Genomic DNA, 21,899 nt, shown 5'->3' on the forward strand with positions numbered 1-21,899 from the left:
ATCTCTCACTGACACATAGAGCAGCTGGGAATATAGTGTTGCCTTCAGGAACACAGATAAACATCCTGTTCACACTCTGAATCACCCACGTTCATTTAAATATCTCATATTATCAACATTTTATATTTTCATTTGATCCAAAAATCACTGGCCACTGTGTTCCCCTGAGAACTGGGTCAGTCTTATCTTGATCCAAACATTCAATCCATCGCAGGGACAGGGAGGACTGTTTACATCGGCCTGTGCAGTCGTGCTGCTCAGGAATCAGACTTTAGTTGTTGTGGCGCTGCATTTAAACATCTGTCCTCCTCGTTCTGATATGATCAGGAGGAAACACAATGATCATTCTTTTCTCCAACGCTGCTGTGATGCATGAACGCCAGCCAGGCTGCATGGCAGAGCTGGAAAACAATAAATGGATGGGTGATGGTGCTTTTAAAATAAACTCGACACAGATATATTGTTTCTGTCTCAGTAGAAACGTGCTTTTCTTCACATGTGCACTTAAAAATGTTAAATACCAAAGATGTTCTTATGTGCAAATGTATGTGTGCTGAATTTACATGTATGAAGTATATTTAAGGGGGTTAGGGTACAAAATAAAAGCATATATAGATATATGTCTAGCCTCTACAAATATGTAGGCCTATGTATAATATGATATATATGAATATATTAAAACAGTAGGGTCCGCAGTCTGAGACACTTTCCCAGACATTCTTTAAAAAAAAAAGAATAACATACACAAACATAATACAAGTTATATACACCTGCATGTATAAATATATACTGTCACCATATACTATTACAGCAAGTTAAATCATATAAAAATTCAAGATATTTCAAATATATGTAGATACACACACTTTACTACGCATATTTCATATGTTAATGTTTTATATCCTAATGTGTCCAGTGTTTTGTGATGATGTGACGTTTTGACCTTTGACCAACAAACTTGAACCGGTTCATTCTTGAGTCCAAGTGATTGTTTTTGTCGAATTTGTGGGATGTTACTGAGATATTACAACCTGGAAACAATACATTTTTAATACTAATACATTTTTTATTTCTAACACACTTTTCATAAAACAATCTCAAAGTGCTACAAGGTAAAAAATCTGTGCAAATAGCACATAAAATCAGCAGTGATATGCTCTTTTTTTGTCTTCAGTCTCCGGTGTGGTGCAATACGAAACATTAAAATAAAAACTGTTGATGTTAATTCTAGGTCTCACTATACTTCTGTAATCAGCATTGCGTTTGAATATCAAAAATGTATACATCATAACCCCTGAGCTGCAGCACAATAGAACATTTTTTCAAACAAACAAAAAACAAAACTACGTACTATGTCCCAATAAAATGTGCCCATGCCCTGTGGGACGCCACCACCTCATGATGTAACACTGTTTCCTCTAATGAGCGTAGCAGCGTCGCTCCATCGCCATCGCCACTCTGGGAAACAGCTGCGTCTGGGTGGGTAAAAATACTAAAGAAAAAGGAAAACAAGAATGGAGGAAGAGCGGAGAACAGTGGGGGAGGACGAGGATGAGGAGGGTGGGGAGGGGAGGAGGGTCGGGGTTTCTCCACATCTGGGAATAGCAGTTTTTCTAAACTTGGTGTTTTGCCAGAGCTCCGTTTTGGTGATGTTGTGTTTATCTGAGGAACTATTTCTGGGAGCTGCGTTTCCTGAAGCCTGTGGTTCAGTGACAGCTCCTGAAGCAGGGGGTGAGGTCAGCGGTGAGGGTGAGGATGGGGGGGGGGGGGGGTTGTCATGGTGGCAGCAGCAGCTACAAGGTAAAGTCAGTCGTTTTCCTTTAAAATTATGCATAAAATTTACCCGGCAAAAAAACATTAGAACGATTCAAACTCGATATTGTATACTCCTGTGAGTTCTGTGGTTTGTTTGATGAATCCATTGTACATTTATTTTTTCATTGTTTATATTCTCAAATCTTTTGGTTGAATGTACGAAACTTCCTTGAAAGAAAAACTGGTCACTCAATACACCTACATGAAAGGACCATTTTCTTTATTTTGATAATAACCAAATGGATAATGATTTTTTTTTTTTTTTTGTACAACTTGTTTTATTTTTAGGAAAATTTCATAAACACAAAAGAAAATGGACTGACGGAAAACCAAACTTTGCACTTTTTTTTAAAGAACTTTTTCAGTATGGCACCGATACCAAAGGACTTAAAATACCAAAAGCGTTAAAAACTAATTTTATTTTGGATAAATATTTATTTAATTAATATGATCTTCTTTACTTCAATGTTTTTTATATATATACATGGTAATCATAAACTCTTTGTATATTTATATATATATATATTTTTTTTTTTCCCCTGTCACAACAGTATTGTTCTGTACATAAGTGTTAATAAAGTTTAAAAAATAAATAAATAAATAAAGTCAGTCGTTTAACAATCCACTTCCTGTCTGCGGGCCGAGGCCACCCATCGGCTGCTGGAGTTGCATCCTGTTTTGGAGTCGAGGGCATTACGACATACAATGAGTCCACAACATGAGCCTCTTTATGTTCTGCCTGCCCCCATCTTTATGAATGAACATAAAGACATAAAGAGAGGGGGGGTGCGAAGCCTCCGCCCTGACAAAAAGATTACAGATACTGATCATCACAGGAGGAGGAAGTGTCACCGGAGACCAAAGTGTGGGAAGCATCTTTACAGTAGCTGCTGCTGACACATGAGACTAAATAGGCCTAGTTTTGTCTCTCGTCTTTGTTGTGAATAAAGTTTCCAACCTGTAACTCTATAGTTTTCAGTCTATTGGTGGTTTTCCACTATTGATTTGAACCAGACAGAGGATTTCAGTAAATGTTGGACAGTTGGAGACGTCCTGTCCTGGTGTCCACTGAGTGAAACAGTTTTAATCCTCTGGTCAGTTTGTTATGAAGGAGGAGGAGGACGACGACGCCTCAGTAGATAATTCAGCTGCAGGTCAAAACCTCCTAAACATCTGGTTCATAAATTGTGAGAGAAACATCTAAAACATCCAACTCTCCCCTGATGAGCCCCATGCAGCATCGGTTAAACAGTGACTTGTGTTTGTTTTGAGAAAACTTTTAAGCTTAAAGAGATAGCTTGACATTTTGGCAAATTGGCCCATTGCCATAATCCCTATAGTTTTAGGAGTAGGGTCGTTACCTTTATTTGTCGGTGCAAGCTATTTTTAGAAGAGCTACGCTACGGAGGCTAATGGGATTTCTTGGTTTCCCTCATCAAACTCATCAAATACACAATCCAACAACTCCAAAACGCTCTGGTGGACAAGTTGTGACCTGCACATTCACCACGTTATGAGATAATAACAGAACGTTACCAGACAGAGTTGTTTTAGAGGTAAATGCTGAGACTGCTTGCTGAAAAACTGTCCCCGACGGGAACGTGCATCAGCAGTTTTGCATGAATTTCCCTCTAAAACAACTCTGTCTGGTAACGTTGTGTTATTATCTCATAGCGTGGTGAATGTGCAGGTCACAACTTGTCCACCAGAGCGTTTTGGAGTTGTTGGATTGTGTATTTGATGAGTTTGATGAGTTTGATGAGGGAAACCAAGAAATCCCATTAGCTTCCGTAGCGTAGCTCTGAGCAGCTCGTGGCTCTGCTCCACCGTTCTAAAAATAGCTTGCACCGACAATTAAAGGTAATGAACCTACTGCTATGACTATAGGGACTATGTCAATGGGCCAATTTGCCAAAATGTTGAACTATCCCTTAAAGTTTCATTATATTATCTGATTTGACACACGTTTAGTTCAAGGACCGTTGGAAAGTTGAAAATCTGACGATATTTTCTGCTTTTACACTGTAAAAACGTCTTTATTCTGTGTTTTTATTGGTTATAATCAGTCGTTCTGTTTGTTGAGGAGGGTGAGGTCGAACTGGAAGACCACAGTTCCCACGATCCCATTCTATTTTACAACGTCACCCAATGGCGTCTTGGGATATTGTTTTGATTGAGAGACTCAGACTGTGTGTTTGAAGTATATAGATATAACACATAAAGGTCATTACAGTGTTTTCTACTGTATATGAGGCTTTTGCATGAATTATAATCTGAGTCGAACATCATCGGGGAATCTGAGGTCCCAACTTCTGTCATAGTCATCAAACCATCTGTGTATAAACTTAAATCCTGAACACAAGAAGACAATCAGTCATTGTAGGTTTCAGGAGGAACATGCTCTTGATATTTACCACCACCGGGGGGGTTGTAATCAGATCTCTGCTGGTATCATGGCCCACACTTCCATCTATGACCTTTGTAAATATAGCCCAGCTAAAGCCAAACACCTGTGAGCTGTCCGTCAGCAGCACAGAGAGGGCGACGGGCAGCGAGAGCATGTCACAACATTAATAAGAAGGTCACAGGACTTCATGCTGTCCCTGCAACCGTGACGCAACAGTCTGCAGTGGAGGTACACGGCTGACCTGAAGGATTACTATGATATTATTATGGACTTATACGTCATCAGAGGATGGTTTAAGGATATTATTTATTATTTTTCATTTTTTACTCAACCTCCAGGGCCGAAAAATGAAGCTAACACCGAACTGCAGTTCCTCTAATGGCCACTAGAATGTGTCTGAAACAGGAAGTCAGTTAAAGTGCTTTACAATTATGTGCAACACAAGAACATCAATGACAAAAAATATATAAAAAGAGAGGAAAAGACAGAGAGAAAGAACATTTAAACCAACACTAAGGAACTTTTCAACCTTCATATAATATTTTCATAACTTTTGTGATGGTACATCGACTTACAACAGGTTGAATGACACCTCTGTCATGGCCTGAGGGGGTCTGTATCACCTTCACTGGCACTAAGCAACTTTGAGGAGCATGGTAGGAACCCGGCTCTCTCTTAAGTTTCACTTTCACTTTTGCGAGTCACCACGAGGAGGGAGCAGGCAATGCAGCACCTTTCTGTCGGATTTCTCAGTGTGTTTACTGAGAAATGATCCGAGAAATGATCCGCTGCTAACAGAAACTTAGTTTGGACGTCTTCTGTTAATTTCCATGCGCTAGTGCTCATGGGAAATGGAGTCTTCCTTCAGGCAAAACACTACCGCTTTGGGCCACTGGCGCCGCCAAACTCAACCAAAACTGAAAGTTCTTTAGTACTGCTTTAACATTTAAAGCAACATTGCGGAGTTTATCGGCCTTAAAATAATGTTTCCAGACTCATTTCAATGGTAGAAAAATGGTTAATAGGATGAATGGTGCTGCCGCTGCAGCCTAAGCTGGGTCGCGTCGGCTGAAATTGTAATGTAAATGTTGTTTATGCACACAAAACTCTTGAAACGTGCTCTCTGACTGGCTGGATTTTCCATTCGAGCTGCCGCACAAACATGGCAGCGCAAGATGGCGACACTCTCTAAAGCAAGACCCTTGCTATATGTACAGTATATAGAAGAATAATTATAAGGCTACGAAAACCAAACAAATTTTATTTTATAGCGATTATACACTTATCCAAATATATTCATGGGTAGTATATTCAGATTTTGCCAATAAACCTTGCCAATTAATACACACTGAACCTTTAATATGACCCATTTATCATACAAAACAGTAACTTATCCGGCTTTAAAGTTGCCAAACAGTAGCAGTTGTCATAGCAATAGGTTGATAGTGAAAGTTTTAGTGATGGCTGCAGCTTTAACCCAACAGTCGATCATGTGACCACGAACACAAATGTTCTTCGTTGTTGGACGTTGTGTGTTGGAGGCAGGACAGGACAGGACAGACCGGGGGGACGGGGTGGAAGAGGGGGGGCAACAGTTGTCCGTGTGGTATTTTGACACAGTGTCTGATGACCGGCCATCACAAGGTTGTCATGACTCCACCACCACAACCTCCTCCTCCTCCTCCTCCTCCTCCTCCTCCTCCTCCTCCGTCATCTCTGTGCTGCCGACTGCAGGAGAGGATGATGCAGGACGATGGAGGCAGCCAACAGTGACTCAGCTGAGGTCACAAGAAGTCACATTCAAACGCCACTGAACTTTCCTCTGTCCACGTTTTATATTTGTGTTTTTTTTTTTTTACTCATCCTCACATCACATGTATGGGGCACCGTTAGTAAAGCGACTCACACTGAAAATAACAGCAACATTTTGTCACATTTAGCTTCAAACAATGATGGAAAAAAGTGGTGTGAATTTTTGAAAGTCACTTTTTTTTAGCACATTTAGCCTATACTTTGTTAACTCAGAAATATATTAAATAGTTAAATCTAAATCTAAATGTTAAATCTAGGCTAAATCTAAATCTAAATAAAGTGTGTCCAAGAAAATTTCCGTTGGTAGATGATATAGTATTTAACATAGGAGAGATAACATAATATTATTGAACGGCCCCATCACTAAACCTACGTATCATGTCATGGGTTGGCTGTACAGTGTAATAAAGGTTGCATTTAATTTATACAAACTGTGACAGCATTACTATTTATTACTATTTATTGTAGCTACTGACGGAAATTAGCTCAGACACGCTTCATAAATCTAAATGTTAAAATACACACATAACATATTAACATTAACATATCACACATGTCTCATTTACAGCTGAGTGACACAGTAAACAAACACACAGTACAAATATAGTCTAATCTACATGTCATAAATCATATTTCTATAGAGGAGCATTAGGGCCAACAACAGACTTTTCTTTTTCTTTTTAGATTCTGAGATTAAAACTAAGAAATTCTGCAGACAAAAGTCAAATTTTGAGTTTTTTTTGTTTTTCTCTGAAATGATTACTGACTTTTAACTCAAAATCTCTGTTTTTGGCCCTAATTCTCTTCTTTACATTTTTTTTTACTTCATTAGACTGACATTTCCCAACATGTGTGTTTTACTCACTTCCTGTCTGAACAGCTCTCACCTCCTCAACCTGCAGCTGCCGGTGTGTTTCCCTAAGGTGGAGGTGCTGCTGTCGTCACCCCCCACTCCCTGCTGCTGAGTCAGCTTCTGGTGTTTATGTTAATCCTGGTTACTGCTCAATCTGAGGAACTGAAATTAATTATTTAAATTACTTATTAAGCCTTTATTTTGAACATGTAAAGTAAAAGAAACTGGCATAAGACAAAGCAAAGGAAGTAAAAACCTTAGGCTACTATATGATCCTACCCCTTGTATATAGGGTCACATTTTTGTTTTTACATTATTCATAGTTAAAGGCTGCAACAAGGAAATGTATAAAACATGTATCTCTGCCCTCGGTGTGAACGAACACTCAGCATGTTGAGGAGCTGAGCGAACAAGACGGATGACCTCATATCGTCCCTGTGTGTGTGTGTGTGTGTGTGTGTGTGTGTGTGTGTGTGTGTGTGTGTGTGTGTGTGTGTGTGTGTGTGTGTGTGTGTGTGTGTGTGTGTGTGTGTGTGTGTGTGTGTGTAGGGAGGGGCGGCGGGAGCTGGCAGTGCTGGGCACAGGCTCAGATTCAGACTCAGATTCAGACTCACAGTCGTCGTCCTCAGAGACAAACAGAGACGCAGTGGGACACACAACACAACACAACACAACACAACCGGCCTGTGTTGGTTGGAGCTGCGTCCGTCCACGCAGTGCATCATGGGAAATGTAGGAACCAGGGCTGTGATGTCTGTGCACCAGCTTCTGTTTTGTTTTTTTGTTATAATTTGGCACAAACCTTCACTACAGGACTCAGAGATGAACTGTTTAGATTTTGCTGATCGAACGTCAGCGGTCGTTGTCACAGGATCCTCATGAAACAATATCTCTGTTATTTCACTGAGGTGTTAGATTTGGGTCGACGGAGGTCAAAGGTCAGACTTTCTGTGATCTCATGTTCTTTTAAAGGTCACACAAAACGGTTACACATTATAATGCAGTAAGTACACACTATTAAGCATTAGTTAAGCATTAATAAACACTGAATTCTTCATTTATAACGCATGAATACTCATTAGTTTGTAGTTTATAAATACAGTTAGTGCTTATCAATGGTGTTTATAAACTACATACTAATGAGTATTCATGCGTTATTAATGATTAATTCAGTATTTAATGCTTAATGGTGTGTACTTATTATAAAGAGTTACCCACAAAACAAATCAATTCACTAATTATGGCACAGTTTAACTCAAAATGTCCTAACAGCCTTATAACAGGCCTGTAATTTTATTTAGTCTTATTCTATTTTATCTTATTTTAGTCTGTTCTTATTCTGCTTTTATTTTAGTAATAATATTTTTATTCACTTTGTGCCTATTTATCTCAAAATTCATGGGTTTGTAACAAAGAATAATTTCCCTCCGGGGACAAACAGAGTAATTCAGAATCTGAATCTGAATCACACCCGAGTTAAAAGCACCTGTGATAATAAGGCTCGATAAGCCCCGCCTCCTCTTATCAGTGCTCAGCTTTTGTTCACTATCATTTACACACTAATATTAACAAGTGTCACATTTAGTTGTATGTAATAAGGAAACTGAGCGTCTCCTCAGATCTATGTGAGTTTCCAGTGACACCTGCTGGTGAAGTCGGGGAACTGCTGCTTCTTCAACATCGATCCTAAACCTGAACTTTTCAGTTTTCATTGAACTTTAAATGTTGAATCTTAAAGGCCCCATGGCATGAAAAATGTGATTTTGGTTATTTTTTCGTGCTTGGGGAGGTCTCTGGGCCACGTATATACTGTCCAATGCATCAAACTGGTCATAAACGGAGAAACACACACCGCCCATTTGTAGGAACATTCTCTTTGAGACGAGCAGATAGCACTTCCTCCTTTCTGTGATGTCACACACAAGGTAACTCCGCCCACCGTGACCAGTTGTTTTTTTTCAATTTTTATGAATGCAGCTTAGGTTTCAGTTACTTGCCTGTGATTGGCCCGACCACACACCACTCAAACACAGTGAGCCAATCAGAGGAGAGGTTCTCATTCTCTCTTCTGATTGGCCAAATGACCTGTGCCTGCTAGAACTCCAGAAAGAGGCAACAGAAAGGGGCAGTATAGACGATATTAAGCAGATCACAGGTACTCAAAACCAATGATACATCTTGTTAGGGATATCAGCAGGTAAATAAACCCAGAGAAAAGTGCACAGCATGGGGCCTTTAATATTTGGATTTTTTTTTTCAGTGTCAGAGTCTGTAGATGTAAAACTAACAATTATTTTAGATGTTTTTCATCAGGACAGTTTGCTACTGAACAGGTCGATCCGATATTTCTAAACTCAAGAAGACAAAACATGAAGGTTTCAAAAGTACAACAGTTATTTTTATTCTATCAAAACTTTACAATCTTTTATCAATACTAAATATTTTACACGTCACAACTTCACCTCCATCATCATCAGCTGCTCCACAGGAAACTAATCAATACTTTTGATGATTAATAATTAATAAATGACTTTGTTTGCTTGCTTTTTCTTCACATGATTGAAAATATACTGTCACTTTAGATTCAGGAACCCTCTGATAGATGAAAAATAACCAATCGATTAATCAATCAATAGAGGAAACAGGAACCTGAGATGAATGAATCCGGTCGAGTCAAAACATACAGCAGCGGAAAAAAAGTTCATAAACTCAAAGTCTTTTCTTCAGCAGTGAAGAACCGAACGAAACATTTTCAGGTTTCAAACAAAATCTGGAGAAAATAAACATTAATATTTAAAGGGATAGTTCAACATTTTGGGCAAATCGGCCCATTGCCATAATCCCTATAGTCATAGCGGTAGGTTCGTTACCCTTAATTGTCGGTGCAAGCTGTTTTTAGAATGGCGGAGCAGAGCCGCGAGCGAAACGTTACGGGACAGAGTTATTTTCGAGGTAAATTCATGCAAAACCGCTGATGTGCCTTGCCTTCAGGGACAGTTTTTCAGCAAGAAGTCTCTGCATTTCCCTCTAAAACAACTCTGTCTGGTAACGTTGTGTTATTATCTCATAGTGTGGTGAATGTGCAGGTCACAACTTGTCCACCAGAGCGTTTTGGAGTTGTTGGATTGTGTATTTGATGAGTTTGATGAGGGAAACCAAGAAACCCCACTAGCCTCCGTAGCGTAGCTCTGAGCAGCTTGCGGATCTGCTCCGCTGTTCTAAAAACAGCTTGCACCGACAATTAAAGGTAATGAACCTACTGCTATGACTATAGGGATTTGCCAAAATGTTGAACTATCCCTTTAACAAAGTGGAGAAAAAAAAGGACATTTATAGAAACACTAAACATGTTTGACCCTTTTTTTTTTCTTGTCTTCAAACAGATGAAGGTCTGTTCTTCTTCAGTCAGTGGTGAGAAACTGCATCTTTACAGTTTAACTAACAGAGTTCATGTTGAATGAATGAATGAATGAATGAATGAGGCGTTCAGGTGCCTTCTCTCCTCTCCTCTCCTCTCTCTACAGCGGCAGGTGGAGGGAGTAATGCGAACACGCCCAGCGCCGCACCGGCTTCCCCACGCGGCCGATGACGGGCAGTTTGTGTGCGTAGGCGCGCGGCGGGACGGCGGGGAGCGGCGGCGTCGGGGCGAACGTGGTCTGGAAGGGGCGGCGGCCCTGGCAGCGCCGGCCCATCTGACGGCCGCCGATCAGGAAGGAGATGGCCGGAGGTCCCGACTGAGGAGCCGTGAAACGAGCTTTGGGGAAAACGTCGCGGGACAAACCGGCCGAGCGCTGACCGGACCGAGACGAGGACGATCTGGAGCGCTGCACGGAGGAGGAGGAGGAGGAAGAGGAGCGAGTGAGGGACCTGACGGAGGAGAGAGAGAGATACACAGGTTTTTGTATCATTAAAAAAAGTTACAAAAGTATGAGTATTAGGACCACTTTGAGAAAATGTTTTTTTCACAGATTAAGTCATAATTTTACGAGAAAAAAAAAATCTAAATTTTACGAGAAAGTCATAATAAGCAAAACATAATAAGTTTCTTCTCAATTTAAAAAAAAACGTTTTACTATTTACTATTTTTACCACTTTTTTTTATTATTGTTTGACTTTTTTTATTTTACCACTTTTCCTAGAATTTCTTTGAGAAATGTTACCAGTTTCTTCTGAAATTTTACCACTTTTTCTGAGAAATTTTACCAGATTTTTCAACAACAACAAAAAAAGCAAAATGTTACTTTTTTTTTTTTTCTAAAATTTTTTTCTAAAATTTTTAAACCTTTTTTGTTCATTTTTTGTGAGAATTTTTACCACTTTTTTCTAGAAATGTTTCAACTTTTTGGAGAAATTGTACCACTTTTTTCCAGAAATTTCTCTATGATCTTTCAAAAATGTACGCCTAATTTATACGTACATTGATTGTTTGTGTATTTCTGGGGTCCGAGGTCTAATTTGTGTCAATTTTGGGGTCCTTGATATAAAAAATTTTGAGAACCACCGGTCTATGTGATACAAGTAGCTATTGTACAGTTCACCCACCTAAAAAGCAGTATACCCACTACAAAAATTAGACTACACCACTGGTGAGAAAATGTGAAGCGTTCAAGAGGTTTGAAGACTTTTACGTTAAATAATCAATAAAGTCGATCGGTCGGCTCCTCTTACCTTCCTGGTCCGGTGGCTGCCAGACTCGGGGGGGCGGGGTCGGTGCGCGGGCTGCCGTCGTGCCGGGGGCTGATGTTGAGGTTGGCGGTGAGCTGGGGCATCTTGCGGGCGGTGTCGGGGTTGTTGGCGTTGGCGTTGGCGGCGCCCGGCGGCTCCTTGCGGGCGTCTCCGGGCAGCGCGGGGCCGCAGGGCGCGAAGCCGCCGGCGACGCCCCCGGGGCCGGTGCTGAAGCGCACGGCGAGGCTGTCCCCGAAGAACGAGTACAGCTCGCAGTACATGGCCGGCAGCGGCACCGGCGTCCACTCCTCCCAGGGGCAGCCGGCGCCGCCCGCCTGCAGGTGCGTGGCGATGCCCAGCGCCGCCTCCGACAGCGGCTCGGCCGGCGGGCTGAGGCCGGGGGACGAGCTCAGCCTGCAGCCGCCGGCCGCGCCCAGCGAGCCGGGCTGAGAGCCGCCGCCGCCGCTGCTGCTGCCGCCACCGTCCGCCGGCTGGGACAGAGACTGAGCCTTCATCTTCAGGAGACGCTCCACCGCCACCTGGACAGGACGAGGACAGGGAATTATTACAACTTTATTTATATATTAATTTTTTTGTTTTTTTTATTTAAGGAGGACAATGCACATTAATGGACATAATAAAATGTAAAAGTGCCAGTGTTAGCCAACGGCTAGTTTCCGACTGTAGTCCTCCTGACAAGGTGTTAAAAGCCATTAAAATAAACACAAGGACATAACAACAGAATTCATAAAACAGGAAAAACACACATGTATCCAACAGAAACCAACAGACAAAAAAACTACAAAGAGAGACAATTAACATGACGCTACTATGACAAAAGAAATAAGATGGATGGATAAGTGGATAAGATGGATGAGGATGCAACAATGCAAGACCAGGACAGGGTTTCTTGATGGAGTTGTGCTAGAATGGATTGGGAACACAACGAAACCAAAATATAGTACAGTGTGATAAAGTGCTACAGTGCGCAATAAAAAACTGTCAGGGATGGATAGATGAAATGGGGGTGTAGCAATGCAAGAACCTGTCTGTTTGTTCTTGCTTTGTCCTTCTTTTTTTGTTTTTATACATATATACAATGTATATGTCATCATGACGCGGCGTGATGATGCTAAAATACTAATAAAAAAAGAAATAAGAAAAGAAACAACTTCATTTTTTTGGTTTATGTTTTATCTTCTTTTGTCTTTCTTGTATATTTGTATTAAAAAAGAAAAAAAGGACAATGAATGAATGAATGAATTAAATGTCATCATGATGTGGAGTGATGTGATGATGTCCTGCTAAAATACTAATTTAAAAAAGAAAGAAAAAAAACAACTTTATTTAAAAAGCTGCTTTATAAATAGACTTTAATAGATAAATATACTATATATATTTTTATTATTTAGACGGGGAACAAAGTGGATTTATATATTGTTGTATATCAACATTGAACCAGTGTGGAGCACTTTTGATTTCACAAACGTCTTATTTAAAACCTCAAAAACTATTTACAAAGTATTTTAGTAAACAATAAGACTAAAGACGAAGAGGAAACAGATGTTGCGCTGAAACACACACAGTAAATGTAACATAAGGATGATATGGAGACAATAAAAAGATAAAGACAGCATCATTTAAAAGCCTATAAAGTCTATAAAGGTGACTTTTAAGAGGAAATCTGAAATGAATCAGGATGTGTGTGTGTGTGTGTGTGTGTGTGTGTGTGTGTGTGTGAGCACTGACCAGGATGGCTCCGTACACTTTGTGTCCGTCGGCTTTGACCTGAGCGTTGGACACGGAGTAGTCGTCCAGGACGGCCTGCAGGTTGGCCCAGTAGGCCGGAAGGTGAGGAAACAGGACTCTCTCCACCGCCTGGCCAGGAAACACACAGAAACACACACACATGTATTTATTATTTAGCAGAAACACACAAAAACATAATGTAGATTATTTCAGTTTTATTTTCTGGTCTAAACCTGGAGTTCAGTGACCGGGACTTTCCTGACTCCAGACAAGAGATCACTTTGATTTTTCCACGTTTTAAACCTTATTTTATATATTTGTTGATATTTTTAGTCATTCAAATATAAAATAGTGATTTATGGCCCCATTATTAGCCAATCTATGTTTTACACTGGACCTGAACCGACTGCAGGTAAACACAGTGTTAAATAACCCTCAGCTTCACCTTTAACCCTCTATAGAGCGCTCAGTTAAATACTTTACCTGATATGGTTCTTCACTCTTCGAAGGTAATAGCCTACTTTTTCAAGAGGTATATAAATTATATATATCTATATAAAATATAGGAATAAAGTTTAATGCATTTTAATAATACATCAAAATGTGTTAAAAAAAATGCAATACTTAAGTATTTAGCTTGAACTTCAATAACTCATTTTACTTGCCAAAAACAAGTTACCAGTTGCCCGATAAAGGGTTAACACAGATAATACAAAGTAGAGCTGTCAAAACGAACTTCCCTATTTGAACAGAATTCAAATTATTAAAAAAATGAGATCATTTGAAGGGGAAAACGGACGTTTGAACGTGTTCCTTCCCCAACGACACAAACGGGGTAGTAAAAATGTCGATAAAACAAACAATTTTGTAGAATATAATTTGTATATTTTACATAAGCAGCATTAGAAATTTAAATCTGGTTTGGGGGGAAGATCTCCAGGAGGCAGTGAACGCACCTTCCAGCCCAGAGCGTGGAGCCCGACCACGGCGCCGTAGTGGGAGCAGAGCGGCCGGACCGGGTCGGACAGGACCTTCTGCAGCGAGAGCAGGATCTGGTGGTAGAGACCGCTGACTAGGTCGCCGTGCGTCCTGCAGGAGAGGAGGAGGAGGAGGAGGAGGAGGAGGAGGAGGAGTCAGAGCTACAACATTACAAATTCAGCTGGGCCAGACATTTTCAGCATTTTATGGTTTTAAACTAACATAAATTATGTATATGGAAAAAGAAGTACTGTTTATTCATTGTTTCCCTTTAAAAAATTTGACACAGGCACATCAAAAAGTGCATAAAAAACCTTAACTGAACAGAAACTGAGGTAGTGGCAAAATACTTAACTCACTTAACACTTTATAATAGGTACACACTATTAAGCATTAATAAATACTGAATTCTTCATTTATAACACATGAATACTCATTAGCATGTAATTTATAAATACAGTTAGTGCTTATCAGTGATGAGTAAAACATTTTTAACTGTGATTATAAACTACATACTAATGAGAATTCATGTGTTATAAATGATGAATTCAGTATTTAAAGCTTAATAGCATGTACTTAGTATAAAGTGTTAACCCTTAACTCCACTTTTAAAATGAAAAATGAAAATCTTGATCAAATCAAAGTGCATAAAAAACTAAAAAAGTGCCCGATATAAGCAATAATTAGCTTCCCTTATGATTTACAATAGGTGGGCTTTACTGTAAACATTTCTAAGGCTCGTGGGTTCAGGTTTTTTATTTTATATTTCTGGACTGTGTTTCCGTAGCGTCGTGGTCCTCACCAGAAGATGTGGCTGAGCAGCAGCGCGGCGTAGTCCCTCAGCGTCCAGTGGTCGTTGAGCGGGTTGATGGAGGCGGCCAGCGGCTCCAGGATGCAGTACATGACGCTGGACACGAGGCTGCGCACGTACGAGCCCAAGTACAGGAACGGGTTCTGGACCAGAGACTTCACCATGTGGAGGAGCCGGTTCAGCTGCTCCAGGTCGTGGCTCACCGACTTCACCTGGAGCACACGGAGATGGAGAGAGAGATGGAGACAGAGAGAGAGAGAGAGAGAGAGACACACAGTATTTGATTTATTACTCTTTAAATGAGGAAGAGGAAGAAGAAGAGGAGGAGGTGGAGGAGGGAGAGGGGGAGTTAGAGTAAGAAGAAGAGGAGGAGGAGATGAAGAGGAGGAGGAAGAGGAGGGGGAAGAAGAGGAGAGGAAGAGGAGAAGGGGGAGGAGGAAGAAGAAAAGGATGAAGAGGAAGAGAAGAGAAGAGAAGAGAAGAGGAAGAAGAAGAGGAGGAGGAGTCAAGAAGAGGATGAAGAGGAGAAGGAGATGAAGAGGAGGAAAAAGAAGATGAAGAGGAGGAGGAAGAAGAGCAGGGGGAAGAAGAAGAAGAAGAAGAAGAAGAAGAAGAAGAAGAAGAAGAAGAAGAAGAAGAAGAAGAAGAAGAAGAAGAAGAAGAAGAGGAGTTGGAGGAAGAGGAAGAAGAGGAGGAGGATGAAGAGGATGAGGAAGAGGAAGAAGAAGAGGAAGAGGAGAAGGGGGAGGAGGGAGAAGAGGAGTTGGAGGAAGAAGAAGAGGAGGAAGAGGATGAAGAGGAGGAGGAAGAAGAAGAAGAGGAGGAGGATGAAGAGGAGGAGGAGGAGGAAGAAGGAGAAGAGGAGGAGGAAGAAGAGGATGTGGAGGATGAAAGGAGGAAGAGGAAGAAGAGGAGGAGGAAGAAGAAGAGGAAGAGGAGGAGGATGAAGAAGAGGAGGAGGAGAAAGAAGAAGAGGAAGAGGAGGAGGAGGAAGATGAAGAGTTTCATTTAATTGTTTTTCACTTTGGACTTTTATTTTGAAAAGCCGTCTATAAATAAAAGTATAATCAGACTCACTCCACTGATGACGTAAACGAAGTACGGCAGCAGGGCGGCGATCTTGGAGTTGGACTGGAGGTCCAGCAGCGCCACCTGAAACACACACAACACACACACACACACAACACACGTCACACACTGCTGACACACACACAGGAAGCGGTTTCAGGTGCTGTTAAAGCAGCGTGAGAGTTGGACCTTCATCAGGTGAGGGTCTTCTCCCAGGATGGCGCGGGTGATCTGCTGGTAATACTTCAGCAGGTCGTCGGACAGAGTCTGGACCGCCGTGGGCACTGAGGTACACAATGATGTCATCGATCAGTAATCAATAACATTATTAACATTAATCAGGTTTAAACCAAATAATAATAATACATTTTATTTATAATGCACTTTACATTTAAGCAATCTCAAAGTGCTACAGTACAAGCTTAATTTAAGTTAATAAAAGTTAAGACCAAGTATTAGACAGGTCCCAACACTACAGACTAAAGACTGGAGTATCATTAAAGGTACATGACAAACACTTTCATCCATTACTGGTGCATTTTAGATAGATAGATAAAAAAAAAACTTTATTGATCACTTGGGGAAATCCCTTCAGAAATTCAAACAGAAAATTTTGGAAATTTCTTCAGTGTTGGCATCAGTCGATCAATATCTGTGTGTTCTTAAATGAAGATTTTTAATTTCCTCTCTCACCTGTCCCCTGAGGCTCCAGGTTTCCTTTCCCATCCAGGTACGAGACGTTCACTGACAGGTAGAGAAAACAGGAGAAACAACTGATGAGACACAAAAAAACCTTCTGATTCAAAACAAAAACTTTTTAAAAAATTCTGATTTTTCCTTTTTTTTTTGCCTTGTTGTTGTTGTAGTTGAGCTTTTTCTGCTCTTGTATTGTTTTTATGGCCTAGAAATCTAGCTGCACCCTAGCGGCAGAAAATATATTTGCTCCGTAGGTAGGTCTAGAAACGAGCCATAGGAACTTCTTGAGTCTTGAACACGTCGAACACCGTTTGTGTTGACCAATCACAGCGCTCTATCTAGAGAGTCGTTGGGCGGCTTAACACCATGACGACATACATTTTAATTGGCTTGTCAGGCTAACGTCATCCTGCTCTTTGCTCTGATTAGTCGTAGCGCTACCCTATTGCATGCAGAGGCAGTTTGAAAGACAGCCTTCATCCCGCCCCCTGGATTGAGCCGAGGTCTACCGGTCGTTGCCAGACTAGACATGTTAATTTTACATTTTATTATGTCCATTAATGTGCATTGTCCTCCTTAAATAAAAATAAAATAAAATAAATAAATAAATAAAAAATAATGATATAGTCTGGCTTGTCAGGCTATTGTTTTTATGTTTTCTGATGGAAACTAATAAAAAGTTGAAGAAAAAAAGAAAAAAGAAAATGCCTACATCCCAAAATGTCAAAAGTCTCCGTTGGGAGAAAACACTAAAATAGGGTTAGAAGAAGCCAAAAAAAAAAAAAAAAAAAAAAAATTCAAAACTTTAGGTCAGTGGGTCAGTGGATCGGTGGGTCGGTCAGTGAGTAAGTCAGGTGGTCAGTCGTACCTCGGACCATGGTCTCGGCGCAGCCTTTGGGGATGTTGGTGGCCAGAGCCAACTCCACCAGGTTGATGTCTCGATCCTCCACGAAGAACAACTCTCCTTCCTTCGCCGAGCGGAAAGGCAGCGCGTCCTGAGCGCCGTAACCACAGACCGCCTGAAGGAAGAGGAGAGAGAGGGATGAGAGTGATGAGAGTGAAGGAGGAGGAGGAGGAGGAGGAGGAGGAGGAGGAGGAGGAGGAGGAGGAGGAGAGAGATGAGAGTGAAGGAGGAGGAGGAGGAGGAGGTGGAGGAGGAGAGAGAGGGATGAGAGTGAAGGAGGGGGGGAGGAGGAGAGAGACGAGAGTGAAGGAGGAGGAGGAGGAGGAGGAGGAGGAGGAGGAGGAGGAGGAGGAGAGAGAGGGATGAGAGTGAAGGAGGGGGGGGAGGAGAGAGAGGAGGAGGAGAGAGAGGAGAGTGAAGGAGGAGGAGGAGTAGGAGGAGGAGGAGAGAGAGGAGAGTGAAGGAGGAGGAGGAGTAGGAGGAGGAGGAGAGAGAGGAGAGTGAAGGAGGAGGAGGAGGAGGAGGAGGAGAGAGAGGAGAGTGAAGGAGGAGGAGGAGTAGGAGGAGGAGGAGAGAGAGGAGAGTGAAGGAGGAGGAGGAGGAGGAGGAGGAGAGAGAGGAGAGTGAAGGAGGAGGAGGAGTAGGAGGAGGAGGAGAGAGAGGAGAGTGAAGGAGGAGGAGGAGGAGGAGAGAGAGGAGAGTGAAGGAGGAGGAGGAGTAGGAGGAGGAGGAGAGAGAGGAGAGTGAAGGAGGAGGAGGAGGAGGAGGAGAGAGAGGAGAGTGAAGGAGGAGGAGGAGGAGGAGGAGGAGAGAGAGGAGAGTGAAGGAGGAGGAGGAGGAGGAGGAGGAGAGAGAGGAGAGTGAAGGAGGAGGAGGAGTAGGAGGAGGAGGAGAGAGAGGAGAGTGAAGGAGGAGGAGGAGTAGGAGGAGGAGGAGAGAGAGGAGAGTGAAGGAGGAGGAGGAGTAGGAGGAGGAGGAGAGAGAGGAGAGTGAAGGAGGAGGAGGAGTAGGAGGAGGAGAGAGAGGAGAGTGAAGGAGGAGGAGGAGGAGGAGGAGAGAGAGGAGAGTGAAGGAGGAGGAGGAGGAGGAGGAGGAGAGAGAGGAGAGTGAAGGAGGAGGAGGAGTAGGAGGAGGAGGAGAGAGAGGAGAGTGAAGGAGGAGGAGGAGTAGGAGGAGGAGGAGAGAGAGGAGAGTGAAGGAGGAGGAGAGAGAGAGTGAAGGAGGAGGAGGAGAGACGAGAGTGAAGGAGGAGGAGGAGGAGGAGGAGGAGGAGGGGGAAGAAGAGGAGGAAGAGACAAAGAAGGAATAGGGGGAGGAGAAGGAAGAAGAATAGGAGCATGAGGAGGAGGAAGAAGAAGATGGAAGAGGAAGAGGAGGGAAAGAGGAAGAAGAAGAAGAGTAAGAGGAGTAGGAGGAAGAAGAGGAGAAGGAGGGTGAGGATGGAGGAGGAAGAGGAGGAGAAGGAGGAAGAAGAGGAGCAGCAGGAGGAGGAGGAGAAAGAGGAAGATGAGGAGGAAGAGCAGGAGGAGGAGGAGAGGGAAGAAGAAAAGGAAGAAGAAAGAGAAAAGGAGGTGGAGGAGGAGGAATAAGGGGAGGAGGAGGGGGAGGAAGAAAAGTAAGAGGAAGAAGAGGGAGAAGAAGAGAAGGAGGAGGAGAAAGAGGAGGACGAGGAGGAAGAGGAAGAAGAGGAGGAGGGGGAGAAAGAAAAGGAAGAGGGAGAAGAGGAAGATGAAGAGGAGGAGAAGGAGGAAGAAGAGGAGGAGGAGGAGGAAGGAGAAGAGGAGGAGGAGGAGGAGGAGGAGAAAGAGGTGGACTAACTGTGAAGCAGCAGCTCTCACCTCCACGTTGCTCCAGTGCAGAGCTCTGTTGAAGTCCTCCACCGTCAGCTTCCTCCTCTTGGCGTGTCGCATGAACTGGGAGCTGCTCTGTGGACCAACAACAACACAAACAACGTCAATATACTGTATAAATATAATGGAATAAAACCAGTACTTTATTGTTCCTTTGCAGGAAATGATGGTGTCATAGCAGCACCAATAGACTAGAATAAAAATAAAAGATAAGATCACTTAGAAGAAATAAAATAACTTAGGCTAGCAATAGTACTAAAAGAAAAAACTAAAAATCTGTTCAGGTCTGAATCATGACTCATGACCCTGATGTGATGTTTCACATGATATCTGGATGCTCAGTAGTTTGGTTTGTGTTTTTTGCTTCAATAATCTCGGGTTATCAGGGTAAAAATGACTCCTGACACGTATCAACAGACCTGAGTCGCCTCTCGGAGCCGGTAACACACGTCTTCAGCCAGCAGAGCCGCCACATCGTCGCCCAGCTCCACGCCCGTGCTCTCCGCCATGAACTTGACCGACTCCCTGGAGATCTCGGCGAAGCGGCGCTCCTCCCGGTCGGCCATGGTCACAGAGAGACCGCTGCACACTGACACACACAAAACACCTCCATGTTTATACTCAAACATCACGGTGTGGTTTTTAACCTTGTTACATGGTCTGGATCGACTTTGTCTTGATTTCACAAAACCAGAGTCAAGCTAAGATGAACCCCAGATTTAAACATCTTCAGTTTTGCTGTGTTTGTTAATACAGGTGCATCTCAATAAATCTGAATATCATGGAAAAGTCCATTTCCAGTAGTTCAAGGCCAACATTTCCATATTAAAAATGCTTCTTTTTTTTAATTGGTCTTTTAGGTCTTTATTAACGGAAAGCCATAATCATGAAAATTAGAAGAAATTAAATAAATATAGACTTGAAATCTTTCATTCTGTGTGTAATACAGGGCTCCAGACTAACTTGTTTTATCAGTAGGAGCACAGTGGCTCCTAACTTCAAATTTTAGGGGCAGAAGCAGAAAATTATTGGGCTTAAATCGACTTGCAAAGCAAATATTCACATTTCCTCTTCACTCATGATCCTCACACACATTCCGCATTTCACCAGTGTCAAAAAAAGAAAAAGAAAAAGAAGAAGGTAAACTTACTGGGTGCACATGTGACAGTAGATGAAAGATGTACTTGCGTTGTCTCAAATTTTAGGGGCAAAATGCCTAAATTAGTCTGGAGCCCTGGTGCAATGGATCTATATATAGTGTAGTTTCACTTTTTGAATTGAATTACTACTGATGTAAATAACCTTTCCATGATACTCTAATCTATTGAGATGCACCTGTATGTACAATAGTAACAACCATCAACACATTTCCAATAGATTCACTTTCCCTCAGTCTTTGTATACGTTAGCATGCTAGCAGAATGACACCTGGGCTCCGTCTATTACCTGGAATAGATTATTTATATGCGCAGCAGAAATTAACATATTCTGCCAGAAAGTGAAGTAAAACAGTTGAACTGCAGCTGTTTGGTGTTGAATGATTTATATGTGAACAAACCAGTAGGAAACAACTCGATAATAGGTCTGAACTATCTGTGGTTGTAGCTTAGTTAGTTAGTTAGCTCGGAGATGCTAAGCTAACACACAGTAGGCTAGGAGCTGCAGACCAAATACGATGCAGCTTGTTTATTGTTATTTTATTTTATTTAATGTAACTTCTTACCTTGGCGGTGAGAACAGCGGGAGGCTCAGCACCTTTCAGTCCGAGGGAGAGTTGTTTACATCGGCGGAGCTGCTTCTGGCTACACAAGGAGACGAGTCAAACTCTGCCTCACATGGAGGCGAAAACACTGCTGCAAATACAAAAAATACTAAAAAATAAACGGTGAGGAGTTAAATAGGAAAAGAAAAAGTCACTAACTTTCAAAATGGCTCCTCGTAGGTGAGATTAACGTTAGTTTGATAACAAAACATCCAGTTTATCAACTCGGTTCACTTGACGTTGCTACAGTTACATGTTGACATTTTACTGTTACTGCTGCTCAGTGACGCGCCAGGAGGAGACGGCCGCTGATTGGTCGGAGAAATGACGTCACGTCAAGGAGCATTCGAAATACTCACCGGATGTAGTGTAGTATAAAACCGTATAAAAACCCATAGATAAAACCATATTATACAACTTCACAAAAAAAAAATGTTTGGAGCCCGATGGGCTTTATGCACAGCTCCACTACTTCCTGAAATAAGACAGCTCCTTTATTTCCTGTTTTACATTATTGGACCAATTGATT

General features: G+C 42.0%; 1 protein-coding gene across 1 annotated transcript; it reads right to left on the minus strand.

Annotated features, from left to right (window-relative positions):
* Positions 1–10,184: 10,184 nt before the first annotated feature.
* On the minus strand, positions 10,185–21,628 carry taf6l (TAF6-like RNA polymerase II, p300/CBP-associated factor (PCAF)-associated factor). The gene is made up of 12 exons (XM_083993483.1): positions 21,332–21,628; positions 20,028–20,197; positions 19,597–19,683; positions 17,723–17,873; positions 16,852–16,902; positions 16,348–16,442; positions 16,168–16,242; positions 15,082–15,302; positions 14,258–14,390; positions 13,302–13,430; positions 11,556–12,091; positions 10,185–10,754 (listed from the first exon to the last, which is right to left on the minus strand). Exons 2-12 carry the CDS (start codon positions 20,172–20,174, stop codon positions 10,406–10,408), a joined length of 1,974 nt encoding a protein of 657 aa, XP_083849609.1. The 5' UTR covers positions 20,175–20,197; positions 21,332–21,628; the 3' UTR covers positions 10,185–10,405.
* Positions 21,629–21,899: the final 271 nt, after the last annotated feature.

Source organism: Trachurus trachurus (genome assembly GCF_905171665.1).
Source record: "Trachurus trachurus genome assembly, chromosome: 18".
In the NCBI taxonomy this organism is placed as follows: Eukaryota; Metazoa; Chordata; class Actinopteri; order Carangiformes; family Carangidae; genus Trachurus; species Trachurus trachurus.